Source organism: Rhinopithecus roxellana, chromosome 8, assembly GCF_007565055.1.
Source record: "Rhinopithecus roxellana isolate Shanxi Qingling chromosome 8, ASM756505v1, whole genome shotgun sequence".
NCBI lineage: Eukaryota > Metazoa > Chordata > Mammalia > Primates > Cercopithecidae > Rhinopithecus > Rhinopithecus roxellana.
The window spans coordinates 133,951,147-133,967,424 of record NC_044556.1 but is presented as its reverse complement, the minus strand read 5'-3'; the positions used below and the strand labels follow the sequence as shown (position 1 = coordinate 133,967,424).

Here is a 16,278-nt window from a genome sequence, read left to right as displayed (position 1 = left end):
GTATGCATGTATACATATATACACATATATATATAGTTGTTGTTTTGTTTTGTTTTGTTTTGTTCTTAGAGACAGGGTCTCACCCTGTCATCCAGGCTGGAGTGCAGCGGCACAATCATAGCTCACTGTAACATCAAACTCCTGGGCTCAGGCAACCCTCCCACCTCAGCCTCCCGAGTAGCTGGGAATGCATGCATGGACCACAATGCCTAGTTAATACTTGAAGTGATTTTTTTGTAGAGACAGGATCCCACTACATTGTCCAGGCTAGTCTCAAACTGCTGGCCTCAGGCAATACAACTGCAAGCATGACAGACAAGGTTCCTGTTCTCAGGTTGCTTACGTTCCACTGGAGGAAGCAGCTAACATGAATGAGAATGAGGGGTGGACAGCAACATTAGAAAGGGTTCTCTCTTGGCACATAACATTTTTGCTAATATTTGAAGGAGCTAGCCATGAAGAAAGAGCATTTCAGGCCAGACACAGCCAGTGCAAACGTCCTCGACACTGGTGAACAGAGGGCAATGCTGTGAGAGAGAGAAGGCTGCAGGTTAAATCACGTAAGGCCTAGTAAACCAGGATACAGAGTTTGGGTTTTATTTTAAAATAAAAGCTATAGGGGTTTTTATACAGGAAGCAACATAATCTGGTGTACATGTTAAAAGACAACCTAGCTATTTAGCAGAGAATGAATGGTTGGGTAAGGGGCAGCCAGAAGACAGTGAAGATGTTATTGGAGTGATCCAGGAAGGAGAAGATGGTGATTCACAACAGAGAAGGCAGGGGAGAATGAACTTAGCAAACGCTCTGAGTTCATGACAGAAGGATAAACAGCTTAACAAATGAGCGGAGTGCTCTTCACTTTCACCCTGGCTCAAGGTCATCCTGTTGAAGACATCTCCACTCACGACTCTGATGGGACCCTCTTGGAGCCCCAGAACCCCTGGGGGACACTCACAGGCTGAGTCTCTTCACCATGCTCTTCCGAGGCTTGGGCGAGGTGGTGCTGGCGTCGGCAGCTGCTTCAATCTCACATGACAGGGCATAGCTGAGAAAGAGAAGGGGGGCTCCATGAGGTCAAAGTTAGAGAATTGAAAAACATTTAAATTCACACGATGTGCTGGTTTTGTTTTAGAGAAGGCTCTTTGTTCAAAGTAAAGATATATACAAACCTTGTTCTATCATAAACGTCAGGGGGTACTGACTTAATGGCCCGATTTGACACATTTATCTTACGTGCTTCCTCCCTCACCTCCACCGGCATATGGATTGAGGCTATTTAATTCTGCGTGTTTCAAATACAAGGATATATGCACTTTGGCAGCATCAAAAACTAACTCCATTCTGATCATTCTCATCCCACTGCTAGGCCAGGGGAATAATCTTCCTTCCTCTACTACCTTCCCCTCCTATTTCTTCTCTACTATCTACTTCCTACTATTCTGTATGTGTGTGTTTGTGCACATGCCCATACGACTTAGTTTTATTTAAAGAAAATGAAAAGACTTTTGTAATCTATCTGCTCTTCAATGAATAGACATAGGCAATTACATTACTGATAAAGATATATTTATTTATTTATTTATTTTAGTAGAGATGGGGTTTCACCACATTGGCCAGGGTGGCCTACAAATATATTTTTTTAATCTTTTAATTGCCAAAACATCCTCAATTTAAAATGCTCCAGGTTCAGACCTCTATCTGCCAGGCAGATATAACGAACACAAGCACAAGAGGAATTTATATGTGATTCCAAGTGTCTTTTACGAAAGCTTGTAGCTCTAGACAGTAGATGTATTTCGTTACTGGGTGGGTGGGGAAGGGTGCCTGACATTATACAGCCATCTTCAGAGCTTACTTAGGCTGTAGAGTCAGGCAGACCTGAGTTTGAATCCAAATGCTGTCATTAATTCATTCTAATACTTCTCTAAACATCATTTTTTTTTTTGTCAATACTTATTTTGCTGTCAATTTCACTCTCCCTTATGATAAACTTCCAAAGAAATTCCCTGGGCTAGGGTAGGGATGGGCCAACTTCTTCTGTAAAGGACCACATAGTATTTTAGGCTTTGTGGGCCATATGGTCTCTGTTGAAAATACTCAACTCTGTCTTTAAGGCATGAAAGCAACCACAGATGAGATGTAAATGAATGGGCTGTGTTTCAATAAAACCTTCTTTATGTAGATACTGAAATTTGAATTTCAAATCACTGTTTCATGTCACAAAATATTCTTTTTTTGTTTTTTTCGCCCCAATCATTTAAAAATGTAAAAACAGGCAGTGGGCCACACATGGCCTGCAGATCAATCTGCCAACCAGCAGGCTACAGGACAGGGACGAGCTGGGCCAGCGGGCAGGGCACTCAAGTGAACGTGCCTTTCTAGGCCCATCCTACTATTGTGAAACTGTTCCTTGTGTCCCTGCCACACCTGAGTTATCACTGTTCCTCCAAATGCCAAGCATGTCAGGCCACCAAGCTTTTGCTTGTGTTCTGTCTTGGTCTGGAATATTATTTTCCAGTTCTTCTTTGTTATTATGGCAAAATCTTGTTTCTCTTTTACAGCCCAGCCTAAATATTAATGCCTTTATATTTTCCTTATTTTCCCCAATTCTTCCCATAGGTTCTGTAGCAATGTAGTTACCCATCATATTTCAATGTCTCATGAGTCTCTCACCCCCTCTAGGTTGAGAGCTCCCTGGAAAGGTACCATCAATGAACAGGAATGACAAACACGGTGACAATGGTGGTGGTGATAACGCTAAGGACACGCGTTCTAACAAAGCAATCCCACAGAAGATCTTAGTTACGCCTCACAAACAAACACTCTACAGATGAGCATCCTGAAGATAGGGAGGAACAAATGACTTGTTCAAGGTTACAAAGGTAAATCAGTGGCCAAGCAAGAGTCTGAAAGTACATCTTGATGCTATCACCTCAGCTTTTCCTGCCACACCATGCGCCTTTGAAAACCAAGGACCTGGAACCTAGCAGCTGCTCACTAAATAGTTGTTGAATAAATGACCTGGCAAGGTATTAAATGCACCATTTTTCTTGCCAATGCTTCAGTTCTCCCCTGATGAATGACAGGTGAGCCCACCTCTCCTCCTCTGTCAGGAGCTGCTGCCTCTGGAACCACTGGATGAACTTTGGGTCTGGGGTCATGCAGTAGCTGTTGCAGGCAGACTGTAAGAGCTTTATCTGGGCGATCACTTCAAATTCCTAAAGCAGACAGGATACCAAAAATTAAAAAAAAAAAAAAAAAAAAAAGACTGAATAATAAGGCCAACCAAATATAGATCTTTTCAACATGAAAATATACCACACTAGGATAAAAGATGAAGAAAACCATCTAGGAGGATTCTGAAATACGGCTTCCTTAAAAATAAAGGAGCTAACTCAAACTCTCCAAAGTCCTTGTATGCTTTAATTTTTAATCCTCTTTTCTCCTTGAAAAAGCAATTTATAGGAATCAAACAAGCTACCAAAGCAACCCAAACTGGCCACTATGTAAAGTCCCAGTGGCTTCCTTTTTCTCTTTTTCACTTTCATCCTTGGAATAGAGAAATGATTTGTAAGGTTATAAGTACTTCATAAATATATGAAAAATTTCTATTCATATTTCTTAAAAAAAAAAAGAAAGAAAACGAATACTTTAATCAGGGAGCTCCCAAGTTCCCCATCCCCATCTTCTTCAACCTTTATCCCTCAATAAGTAAGTTTTGGTAGGGCTGAGTATCTAAACAGTCCTAGGTCCCATAAAATTGAATGTTTAGATTTCCTGAATCCTTGGGTTTTTACTACACCACTAAATCATTTAACTAAGTCTTTTAAAACTCACAGAGAGGCAAGTACATAATTATGTTGAAAATTATTTATACTTCTTTGGATGTTTCAATAAAAAAATTTAAGTCAGCAATGGATATAAGCTTTAGGTTTAGGTTTTACAGTCAAACTTTTCTAAAGTTTAATATCCTAGTCTAAAAAGGAAAGAGATTACCAACCAGGGTTATTCTGAAGTTAAATGACAGAGAGGGGAACTGAGGGGGCAATAACTGAATTTATTATCATTACAGGACATGACAGAAGTAACTCAAGAACTGGCAGATTCTCCAAATCTTAACTTTCCATCCAATGACCTCAGCCCTTGGTCTCAGTATCCTCAAGGAATATCTACCATCACACTAAAGAAAAAAGGATCATCTATAAGGGACAGAAAATTTACATTTGTCCAGGTTAGTATCTGTTACTGATGAGCCCAGCTTGGTTTAGCTCCTCTATGCCTTTTTGGTTTTAACTTCAATGTCATTTTCTCCTGGAAGTTTCTCTGGCCCTACAAGTTGGAGATAGATACCCCAACTATATACTTCTCTAATACCCACGACTTCTGCTCACAAACCCTTGTCAGGTTGTATTACAACTGCCTATTTATTTGTCTACCTCTCTCCTGGATTGTGAACTTTATGAGGACAGGGAGCTCTGGTCTTTCTCTGCTGTAATTCCCAAACCCCCTACATAAAGTAGACAGTCAATATTTGTGGAATGTGAAAGTACTAAAGAATAATGAGAATACTACAGGGTGAAGTTATTATTTTGCTCACTCATTTTCCTTTGAGTCTTTTAAATATCTATTTAAATATACCATTTGAATATAAAAATCACAGAAAAATTTCAAGAATGTTTTATCTTGAAGAGCACAGTTCAGAACTGTGCTGTCCACAGAAAGACTGAAACTGATGTTGAGCACCCCTTCCTGTGCTGACAGGAAAGGAAAAGCATAACTACCTACACCTAAGACGAAGACTATTTCCTTTCCTCTCTGGAGTAGACCCACAAGAGTTTACCATCTTTATTAACTCTTCTATGTCATTTACTCATCGGAAACCCCTTATCCTTAATAGGGTAAACCTGGTTTTTATTTTAATTGGCAAATTAAAAAATTGTTTGTATTTATGGTGTGCAACATGATGTGCAACATGATGTTCTGAAACATGTATATACCGTGGAATGGCTAAATCAAGCTAACATACGCATTACTTCACATATTTATTTGTGGGGAGAATACTTAAAGTCTACTCTCTTAGTAATCTTCAAGTATAAAATACACTGTTATTAATTATAGGGGTGAGCCTGCTATTGCTGGAACTAATTGTAAAGGAGCTAAGGAGTGGGCAGGGAAGAAGTGTGGGCTTTGGTGCATCAGGACAGGATGAGAACCCTGGCTTTGCCACCAAGAGATTCTGGTCCAGTAATTAAATCTCTTGAGTCCTAGCTTCCTCACCTTTGAATTGAGGATGATAAACCCCACCTCATAAGGCTAGTGGGGGATAACGTATAGGAGGAGCATGCCAAGCAAAATGGTCAAAGATAAACGTTCAATAGGTGCTAACTCATTTTTTTCTGCCTCTACAAAGAAACTTAAGTCCCCATTTATTTCATTTTTTTCATGGTCAGACAAAGGAAAACAGAAAACCACAGCCAATCAACTCTACTTACCCTTCTCCTTTTCTCAAAGTTTATCAGTCCACCCTGAAAGAAATTTTAATAAAAAGAGTGACCAACCAAGCTCCTTTAAAACACAGCCTTATGTTGCTGTAGGTCACATTAAAATAGATCAAAGGGGTGATAAAGTCACAGTTATCAATGATCCTATAATTATGGCTACTGTGGAAGAAGAGAGTCCTGTTTTGCTTTAAAAAATTTAATTTATTATTAAAAGGCAGGATAGGCAGAAAGTCTTCTCTTGAAATGTCTGAAACCAACTAAAATAGTAATGATAAATAATTACAAATCAGGATCCAAAGACACTTGCAGAGGCAGTAAAGATAAAAGCTAGAGTAAATATTCCATTACACTTTTTTCCCTTACCAAAAGCAACTAAAACAGATGGTCATTGACTCATATGGTTTATCAAAAGGGAAGTCATTTCTCCATAGCATCATGAAAAGTTAAGTTTCAATTCTTCATCCCCTCAGCTCCTATTCTCAGTAGGCTGAATTTAACTTCTCAATCTTTGGTTACTCCCCAAAATTCCCCAACGCTGATGGGTGTTTCCTGAGATAAGCTGAGGAAGAGGATGTGAAGAGACACAGAGGTCAGGAAACACAAAATGAATAAACATGTCCTCAACACTGTGGCAAATCCAAAGGTAGGTAGATCTATGCAAAATAACTTCTACTTCTTCTAATTAAGATACAGTAAAAGCAGGCTGGTTGCATATGATAACCAGGGGGTAGGATATGCGGAAAGATACAAGCAATCTTTCAATCTCATCTCAAATTTGAAATTTCTTCTTCACTTATTATTTTATTGCTGCTACTAACAAGTTGTTTGTCTGAGTTTTCATGTATTTTCCCTTTCAGAGAAGAGGGGGATGAAGGGAGTAGGGGGGTAGAGAGGGGGAACAGAGAGGAAGAGGGAGGGGACACAGAGAGAAAGAGACAGAGAGAGAGAAAAATACCCCACAGCAATACAAAAGAAAACAGCAATACAGAAAGAAAAGCATGTTTGAAAAATCACAAATTTGACTAACTCCCTATCCCACCAAGCAGTCCTACTCAACATTAAAGTCTTGAGGGGGTTTTTTGTTTGTTTGTTTGTTTGAGACCGAGTCTCACTCTGACGCCTAGGCTGGAGTGCAATGGCATGATCTCAGCTCACTGCCACCTCCGCCTCCCAAGTTCAAGTGATTCTCCCGCCTCAGCCTCCAGAGTAGTTGGGATTATAGGTACCCATCACCATGCCCGGCTAATTTTTGTATTTTGGTTTGGTTTGTTTGTTTGTTTGAGGTGGAGTCTTGCTCTGTCGCCCAGGCTGGAGTGCAGGGGCACGATCTCGACTCACTGCAACCTCCGCCTCCCGGGCTCGAGCAATTCTTCTGCCTCAGCCTCCTGAGTAGCTGGGACTACAGGCATGTGTCACCATGCCTGGCTGATTTTTGTATTTTTAGTAGAGATGGGGTTTCAGCATATTGGCCAGGCTGGTCTTGAACTCCTGACATCTTGATCTGCCCGCCTCAGCCTCCCAAAGTGCTGGGATTATAGTCGTGAGCCACCGCGCCCAGCCTAATTTTTGTATTTTTAATAGAGACAGGGTTTCACCATGTTGGCCAGGCTGGTCTTGAACTCCTGACCTCAGGTGATTCGCTTGCCTTGGCCTCCCAAAGTGCTGGGATTATAGGCATGACCCACCGCGCCTGGCCTTAAAGTCTTGTTCAAACCCAAACCTACTTCTTCATAAGCCCTTTTCATCACAACCCCTCATAAGAGTTAATTGTGGGCCGAGTGTGGTGGGTCAATGCCTGCAATCCCAGCACTTTGGGAGGCCAAAGTGGGATGATCACCTGTGGTCAGGAGTTCAAGACCAGCCTGACCAACATGGTGAAATCCTGTCTCTAGTAAAAATACAAAAATTAGGTTGGGCGCGGTGGCTCACGCCTGTAATTCCAGCACTTTGGGAGGCTGAGGTGGGCAGATCACGAGGTCAGGAGTTCGAGACCAACCCCGTTTCTACTAAAAATACAAAAAATTAGCTGGGTATGGTGGTGCCTGTAATCCCAGTTACTTGGGAGGCTGAGGCAGGAGAATTGCTTGAACCCAGGAGGCGGAGGCTGCAGTGAGCCAAGATCATGCCATTGCACTCCACCTTGGACAACAAGAGCAAAACTCCATTTCAAAAAAATAATAATAATTGTGATCTCCCGTGTTCTCTCAATGCATTTGTTTGAATTTCTGTTATTACTATTGTTCACTGCTTATTTTGATATATTATTGCTTCCACTGGATTTTGAGCCACTTCTGGTGTTACTATTTGGTATTATTCTTTGTATTCCTCCTAGCAGCTAGCACAATGCCATGTACTTTTGGACCTTCAAAAGATACTAAGAGAAGTTAATTACTCTTTGGGGTATCCAGTGAGAAGGAAGGCTGCAGGCCCAATCACACCACTCACATGGAACTCACCTCGATGTAGTCCTGCAGGGCAGTGTCAAGCATGGTCAGGTCAGTCAGGAAGGTGCCCAGGTAGGGCACAGTTCCCTGCATCACACCCTGAAGAGCAACCAAAGCAAAACTGTCTTTATTGTTATTGAAAAGTTGAAGCGTTTTAGGAATCTTCAAGCTGGAGCAAATGGATGTATTTAAGGCCTAACTGGGGTCCAGTGGTGCTAACCTCCATGAATAACATTTTTAACATTTCTACACAAATAGGATAGAAACTCCATGATCTAATGTCTAACTTGTGAAATCATGAAAACCAAGCCTCAAAGCCAGGAGATCATGCACATCTGTTCAAAAGTGTTGACAGTGGGGTTTATGTTTTGCTTTGGCTCAAATGAGAAGGATATCTGTTCTCTTTCAGAGCATGGGGACATTCCTGGTAGTTTGGAATGGTACTGGATAGTCAATGTCTCACCACTGGCTGTTGCACACAGAGAAGTATGTACCACAAAAGTATAGGGCATCACTATTAAAATGACCCCTTGGGCTAGACTTAGTGACTCACCCTCAAAGAATAGAGGGAGGAAACAGAAAAACAGTAACTTCTAAGGGAGAACCTGGCTAACTCTACCTTAGCCAAGTAATAAAGATCACCATCATTCGTGTCACCATCAACATGACACCAGACGGCACACAGAAACCATTCATTCACTTCTTGATGTGATATGACGAGAAGGACACTGCACTCTGTGATATTCTTTCTAAAAATCCAGAAGCTCAGTCTAATCACTAGAAAACAGTAGACAACCTCAAAACTGTGGAACATTCTACAGAATACCTGGATGGACTCCTTAAGACCATCAAGGTAATAAAAAACAGTCAAGAAAACACTGTCGTAGACCAGAGGAGACTGGGATGACAGACAACAAAATGCTGTATTGGGTCCTGGAACAGAAAGAAAATACTTAGTGGAAAACTGGTGAAATTCAAACAAAGTCTAGATTTTAGTTAATAGTATTATGCCAGTGTCAGTTTCTTAGTATTGACAAATGTGCTATGGTTTTAGAAGATGTTAACAATGAGGAAAACTGAACTTCTAGCTTTGCAGCGTTTCTGTAAATCTACACTTGTTCCAGAATAAAAAGTTGGAAATGAAGGTGAAGGCACTTCTACCTACAACTGCAGGGATACACTATATTCATTTCACTAAATCTCCTTCAAAATCATCTCTCTTCTTCACGAAGCCACCAAGGCACTAACCATCCTAAAGGAAAAGTAAAAAGGGGTCCCCATGGATCCCTTATCCTAAATCCCATCGAGCTAATTCTGGAAATTTTGGCAGGAACACAAAGTCTCAACCAGGGTAAAGCCAGCTTACTTGACATGAGGCTGGCTGCTTCCTCAGCCAGAACTGCTTTGTGAGGTTCATACCAAGGAGGGTTTTGTCCTTCAGGAACTCACTGTCAGCTGCAGTGTGTCCTTCCCATTCTGTGTACAAGGTCTCATCCTGTACTAAAATAATCTATTTTTTGGTAACAGCTATTTTTAGCTTGTCTTTGAACAACCAAAAAAGTTTGTGACACTGTGAATGTTTTATAGGTTTCATGTTGCAGAAGAGTCCTATCATTCAAAAACACTTCTTACTTATGCTCAGCTTTCCAAAGAAAGAGAAAATCCTCTTAAAGCAGAATACTTAGAGTTTGTCAGTCTCTAATCTCTTCCCTCTGGTCTTCCATACTTTATGCTAACAGTCAGTAGTTTAAAGTGAAGTTAAAGTTGATAATAACTATCTTTCAGTCTTAAGGAGGGAGGCATGACGCTCCTTCAAACATTGAAAACTATAAAGATTTGGTTAGCCTTGGGATTAGGAAGGAGAGCTGGGCAATGACTAGAGGGTTTAGAACAAATGAAAGGATCTCTGAGTACAATGACCAGGGCCCTGTGGAGAAGACACTCTTTCTCCTTGGTCACCACGTATCAGAAGATGACTACAGTAGGAAGCTCAGGAGGCCCTCAGGCCAAGGTGGAGCAGCTTCTAAGTGCAGGAGGGGGTGGAAGAGACTGCAAGAGGGAGGAAGTCTACCTGCTATAAACTCCCGCTCACCTTCAGAAAACAACTTTGCCAGAAAACAGGATTTGCAACCCAGTGTTTACTTCCTACTGGTTGAATGGGGGTAATCATCTCTCTCCTATAGACCTCCTAGGGCTGCTGAGAACAAATGGGGTGTAGAGAATGGGAGACCCTTTCTGGAAACCTGGGTGCCCTGTTGACTGAAGGTGCCAGTGCCATGTGGGAGCCCAGCCGCAAATGGCCCTTCTCCTCTGTAAGCTGTCAGGGAAGATGAGGGCCAGACATACCATGTCTTTCTGGAGCTGCAGCCGCCTCTGGGTACGCTTCTGGTTTTCTTTCACACTGCTGTCCAGGTTTGCAAATTTTGAGGTTCCTTCCTAAGAAACAGAAATGCACACAGAGGGAATTGCTACAGGATGCCACAATGGAGAGAAGTAAAGAGGCATCTAGTTTCTCACACACAACCCTGCATAACTCTCGCTCAGAATGCCATGCAAAATGAAGAGGCTCTGGCAGGCTCTCACAATATATATTATGCAAATACTTGGCTGGCTTGTTGCAAGTTGTCTATTTATAATGAGGCTGGTGGACTTGGATTTTCTTGTTCTTCCCCCAACTTCGTTTTTTTTTTTGAGACGAAGTCTCGCTCTGTTGCCCAGGCTGGAGTGCAGTGGTGCAATCTCAGCTCACTGCAACCTCTGCCTCCCAGGTTCAAGTGATTCTCCTGTCTCAGCCTCCTGAGTAGTTGGGATTACAGGAATGTGCCACCACATCTGGCTAACTTTTGTATTTTATTTTATTATTATATATATATATTTTTTAGTGGAGATGGGGTTTCACCATGTTGGCCAGGCTGGTCTTGAACTCCTGATCTCAGATCATCCACCTGCCTCAGCCTCCCAAAGTGCTGGGATTACAGGCGTGAGCCAGCCACCACACCCAGCCTTCCTCTTACTTTGTAAGAAGATGACCTGATTTGGTTATGAAAGTAATCATCAGTATAAGCCAGGCAATTCGCATAAATGAAGACACTTTTACAGATCCCAAATTAAACTCAAAGTAATCAGATATCCTGAAAACAATGATCGACTTCCTCTGTACATTTGTGATTTATTGATCTTGGCCTGACATGGATGTGCCAGCATTCTGTGAAAGAAAGGGACTACTTCTGTAGTATTTCTTAGCTAAATGAAACTTTTGCACCAGAAGTTTTCTGAGGAAGTCCAATATTGTAATACATGACCAATCCATGAAAGCCGAACTTTCACACATCCCCAGCCCCCAGTCAGTTCTTCTAAATTGCCTCTCAGGTTTGAAACTCTTACAAATCAGTCCTTCCTCCTGGTGCCTGAGGACACATGGCTACCTTTTCTCTCCTCCTGTCTATTGTAACAACAAACTCTTCTACATAATGAGTAATCACGAGTTTGCTGACTGAACATTAAGTGCTTTTGGTTTTGTGGTTTTGGGGTCCTGTTAAGTTCTCATTTTCCAGGAACTGCATGAATGGTGGGTAAATGGCACAATTCAGTAGTATATAACTTCTATGCTAGTTTTTCCTTAGTCACTTTTCCTGAGATTTATGTATTACCAGAGCACATGACCTTCCACTACTGTAAAACTGCAAAAGGATTTTTTTCACTGGTCTTGCTGATAGTGACAGAGCACCAATATGCTCCATCTCTCACCAGCCTTAACTCAGGTCCCAGGTACACCACTGGGACGGAACCCACAGTGACTCATTATCTATTTAAGTTCTTCCCATCACAAATGATAATAAAGAGAGCTACTAGTTAATGATCTCCCACTCATAGTTTTTCCCAGGGATGCATGAAAATAGCCTATACCAGACATGGTGGTGCGCGCCTGTAATCCTAGCTACTCAGGAGGCTGAGGCAGGAGGGTTGCTTAAGTCCAGGAGTTCAAGTCCAACCGGAGCAACATAGTGAGACCCCACCTCTAAAAAAAAGAAAGCAGCCTAATATGCGCCTTTCCTATGCTAGATAGTTGTGAGTCCTCCCACATTTTTGAGAATTTGCTTAGAGTGAGAAATCAATTATGTCTGACTTGAGTACGAGTGCCCACCTCTTTCCGGTGTGTAGGTCCTTCTGGTCTCCCTCCAGTATGTCAGTTATGGGCAGAGGACTAATGTATCAGAAATTATTGTAGACATGGCTAAAATTCCTAAAGAGGATTTCTGAAAAGTTCAAAGGTTCCTAAGAATCACAGAATAACAGAGGTGAAAGGGATCTCAAAAGAGCACTTAAGACAACCTTCTCATTAGTCAGGAGAGAGAAACACCTGAGATGGGGAACTACAAGACTGGTTGATTCCATGACTTTATGATTTCATGAGAATGAGATTCCATCCCTGCTAGAGATCTAAAAACACTGACGAATCCCAATTATTCCAAATGAGGTGTCAACTGAAAATCCACTTATCTGCCACATCCAGCAGTTTCAGTTTTTCCTTCCTCAGCCCCAAATCTCCTACTCTGCAATGTCACGCAACATCAATCTCTTGAACTTTCTTGAAAGTTTTCATAGGTTTTTGTGACTGTATCACTCATTCTCTCCCCCTGGCTCCTCTGCTGTTTTCATATTTTCTTAATGATTCTTCTTCTTGTCAAAGTCATCTTCTTGCTTTTTGCTGTATTCATGTTTTTGGAAATACCATCCCATCTCATGACTTTAATCACCACCTATGTTTGGATAAATGCCAAATCTCCCTCTTCCTCCATCAATCTCCTTCTCCCTCTCTCTCTCCTTTTGTCTCCCCCTCTGCCATTCTCTTCCCTCTCCATCTCTGTAGTGCAAATGGCTTGCTTAAGTCTCACCTTTTCTTTATATCCATCTTTAGCAGAGTTCAGCTACACTCATCCATGCTGTTCCCAGGCTTCAGAGGGCCCTCTTCTACTAGGTCTAGATGGAACTTTTCTACTAGACTCTGGATCCATATCAATAAATGTTGGTTAACTTAAGCTCAGCAGTTACCAGCAATTACAGCTCAGAACTGTCACAGCTGTAACAGGCTCTTGCTCTAACTTTGAGTTTAGCATGTTTTGGAGTGTCACTGAATATACGTCTCCATCAGGGTTGAATTTCTGGGGCTTTCCACCAGTCCTTTATATAAAGTCAACCAAAAAAAATTCTCACCAAGAGTCGTGAGAACCAAGAGTTGATGGCATCCTGCTTTCTTTCCTGACGTTTTGAAATTTCCAGACTATAATTCACCTGCTTAGTATTACCCAGGTTTCAGAAATCGTAAGGACATAGCAGGTTTAAGATAGTCTTTGAGAGGAGATGAAACATTTTTTAAAAACAATTAAAAGGAAAACCACAGATTTTTGCTAATTATCATGTTGCCTGGGCCATATTATATAAGTGGCACATTACATCTTCCCAGAAGAAGAGAAGTTAGGTCATTTAAAACTAAGAGTCCAAGAGTTTGAGACCAGCCTGAGAAAAATAGTGAGACTACATCTCTACAAAAAATAAAATAAAACTATAATACTATTACCCAACTGTAAATCAGTATAAAACCAGGAGTAACATTAGAAACAGAGGCCAGTAGTTTTTCCTAGTGACTCTTTTGAGAACTTAAGTACCTCGTGATTCCATTAAAAAAAAATATGCTGACAATTTACACTCAGAATTAGACACTTCACTTCAAGAATGATTAACAAAATGACTGGAAAGGGACCTACAGATATACATGGACTGCCCAAAGCATTTCACTATCATTAATGATAATGCACAGACCATATGAATTCATAGCCAAGTTTTTCCTTTCTTTGGAATCTGAGTCATATCTATAAGAAATTTAATTTAGAGTACTGGGGTAACGTCTGCATTTAAGAAATGTTTATGGGATCTTTAATGTCTAGATATAGCTTTGCTTCTAAGCCTTCAGCCAGAAGGCTGCCACCAGGCAATGAGCTGCTCAGTATTCAATTTATCTACTTTGGAAGGATGACTCAGGGCTATTTGGATTTGAATGTGTGGCTCCAGTTAGTCTAGCTTCGTACTGCTGACAGGGAGACCACTAAGCCATCTCCTTCCAGCCAGATGGGTTTCCATTTAAAGTATGCAAAGCCAGGGGGATGTGAAGCAGGGAGTAACACGATCTCAGCAATCATTGTTTAGTGTGCAGTTAATCAGGTAGTCCAAATCCAAAGTCAGACATCAGCACATACTGCCCTGCTCATATCACCTACTCTAAGAAGGGCTAACAGTGGGCAATTGTTAAAAAGTCATGTGAATGATAAGACCCATCAATTCATGCAGCCAAACAATAGCTTCTGAACGCTTACTGCATGCCAGGCACTGGTTGGACTTTACGGATACAAAGTGAAAAGATACATACAGCCCCCGCCTGCAAGAGGCCTACAGACCAGTAGAGAGACAGGCAATTGCAATACAGCATGTGATAAGTGCCAGGACAGAGAAATGACAGCTTCTCCTGGAGCACAGGGGAAGGCACCTAATCAGACCTGAGAATGAAGGAAGGCTTCCAGAAAAGGAGGAGCCTACACTGAAACATGAAGGATAAGTAGAACATAGGACAGGAACAGTCATGAAGACCATAACAAATGCCCTTACAGGATCGACTAACCTAAGAGTTAGCACCTGGATGCCTTTTCTTACTAACCCCACCTCTACCTATTTTCACTCCTACTCCAACTATCTTCCCTACGCTCAAATATGCAGCTTATTCTCTATTCATTTTCATTTGTTATGCATACTTTGGTTTTACATGAATATAGCTCACCAAATATAAAAAATAACTTATATTTGCATAGCACTTTCAAGTATTTTACCATAGTGAATCTTCAAAACAATTCTATGAAGTCAACAGACCAAATATTTTGATTGGCTCCCATTTATAGAAAAGGAGATTAAGGATAAGAATCACAACTTTTGATTGCCCAGTTCAGGACTTTCCCCTATGGTAGGACATATCACCCTATTTTATAAATGTTCTACCTCTCCCATGAGACTGTAATCCCCTTAAGATCAAACACTGCCTTTAATATGGTTACATCTCCAACACCTAGTGGGTGCTCAACCAATGTTTATTGAACTACTAACTGCACCCTACTCCAGAAAGGTCAGAAAAAATAGCTTTGCCTTGGTGATAAAAGCACAGGTTTTAGAGTCTCACCAGATACATTCATATTTTAGCTCTACCACCTATTGGCTGTATGCCTTGGGGCAGGTTACTACCCTCTCTGAGTCTTGGCTATCTACAAAATGATGATGATAAAATCTACTTTATAGAAAGACTATGAGGATAATATTTGGTCTATGCTAGTCCCCCTCTGATGGTTGTTCACAACCTGTTAGTTGTCTTTATTTGACCGTTTATGCTAGTTGTTTAGTGTCTGTATACCCCAATTAGAAGGTAAACTCCAGGAAACAGTGTTTGTGTTACTCATCTTCATATTTCTAGAGGCAAGTTCAAAGCTTTACAAATATTAGGCATTCAACAAATGTCTGGAGAGATAAAATGAACTAAGCTATATCTTTACCTAGTGTGTCATTCAGAAGTCAGCACTTATTTGGTGTTCAATAAATACTGCTGACTGACAGATTGTGCAATTTAGTCCAAATAAAGGATGTGGAATTGCAGGCAGGCTTGGCCTCTGTCATTCTAGATGTTTTGCTGAGAAGGAATATTCCAGGGCCTCTCACCCACCTAACTGCCAGCACTTGGTATTTGCAGAGTAGCTTGTTAAGGAGGTACATACGCATATGAACTCAAGTTTCACAATCTGCTTGCATAACAGGCAAGCTAAGGGAGGTAGAAAGAGAGAGCTCAACTGGACTTAGAATTTTCTCAGCCCCAAGTTTCTTAGATTCTGCATTTAAAAAAATTTTTGCCTTCTAGTTACTTTAGGCTTTCTTTGGGGTTGAAGGAACTTAAGGAGCCCTCATGCTACTCTTCCTTGAATGGATTCCAGAGCTATTAAGCACTACCCAGCACCCTCACTAAGAGCCTCACCTTCATCAGTAGTTCTCGGCTGGTCAAATGGTTATTATGGTCTGAGAAGATATCTGAAAGTTCTTCAAACATCAGCATTCGGTCTCTATGAAAAGGGATTAAGAAAATATTAACAATGAAGAGTTAGGAATAACCCGACACCTTCAGCCCAGCTGTCTTCAGGACGCACGTCTAAGGAGTGATTGTACTCCTCTCAGGGTTGGGTGGGTACTGTAAGCACAGACAAGGCCCATGAATTTTTTTATGTGAGGTGACTTTTTATTTCTTT

At 41.2% G+C, this 16,278-nt stretch overlaps 1 protein-coding gene across 2 annotated transcripts in view; it reads right to left on the bottom strand.

Moving 5' to 3' along the window:
• RGL1 (ral guanine nucleotide dissociation stimulator like 1) overlaps positions 1-16,278 on the bottom strand; it is a 126,340-nt gene that overhangs the window by 21,451 nt on the left and 88,611 nt on the right. For both annotated transcript variants that reach the window (XM_010368949.2, XM_030935218.1), the window contains 6 exons: positions 16,011-16,095; positions 10,295-10,384; positions 7,961-8,047; positions 5,496-5,528; positions 3,100-3,221; positions 959-1,048 (listed from right to left, as the gene is read on the bottom strand). In XM_010368949.2, the coding sequence (XP_010367251.1) occupies positions 959-1,048; positions 3,100-3,221; positions 5,496-5,528; positions 7,961-8,047; positions 10,295-10,384; positions 16,011-16,095 (507 nt within the window). The remainder of the gene's footprint in view (positions 1-958; positions 1,049-3,099; positions 3,222-5,495; positions 5,529-7,960; positions 8,048-10,294; positions 10,385-16,010; positions 16,096-16,278) is intronic.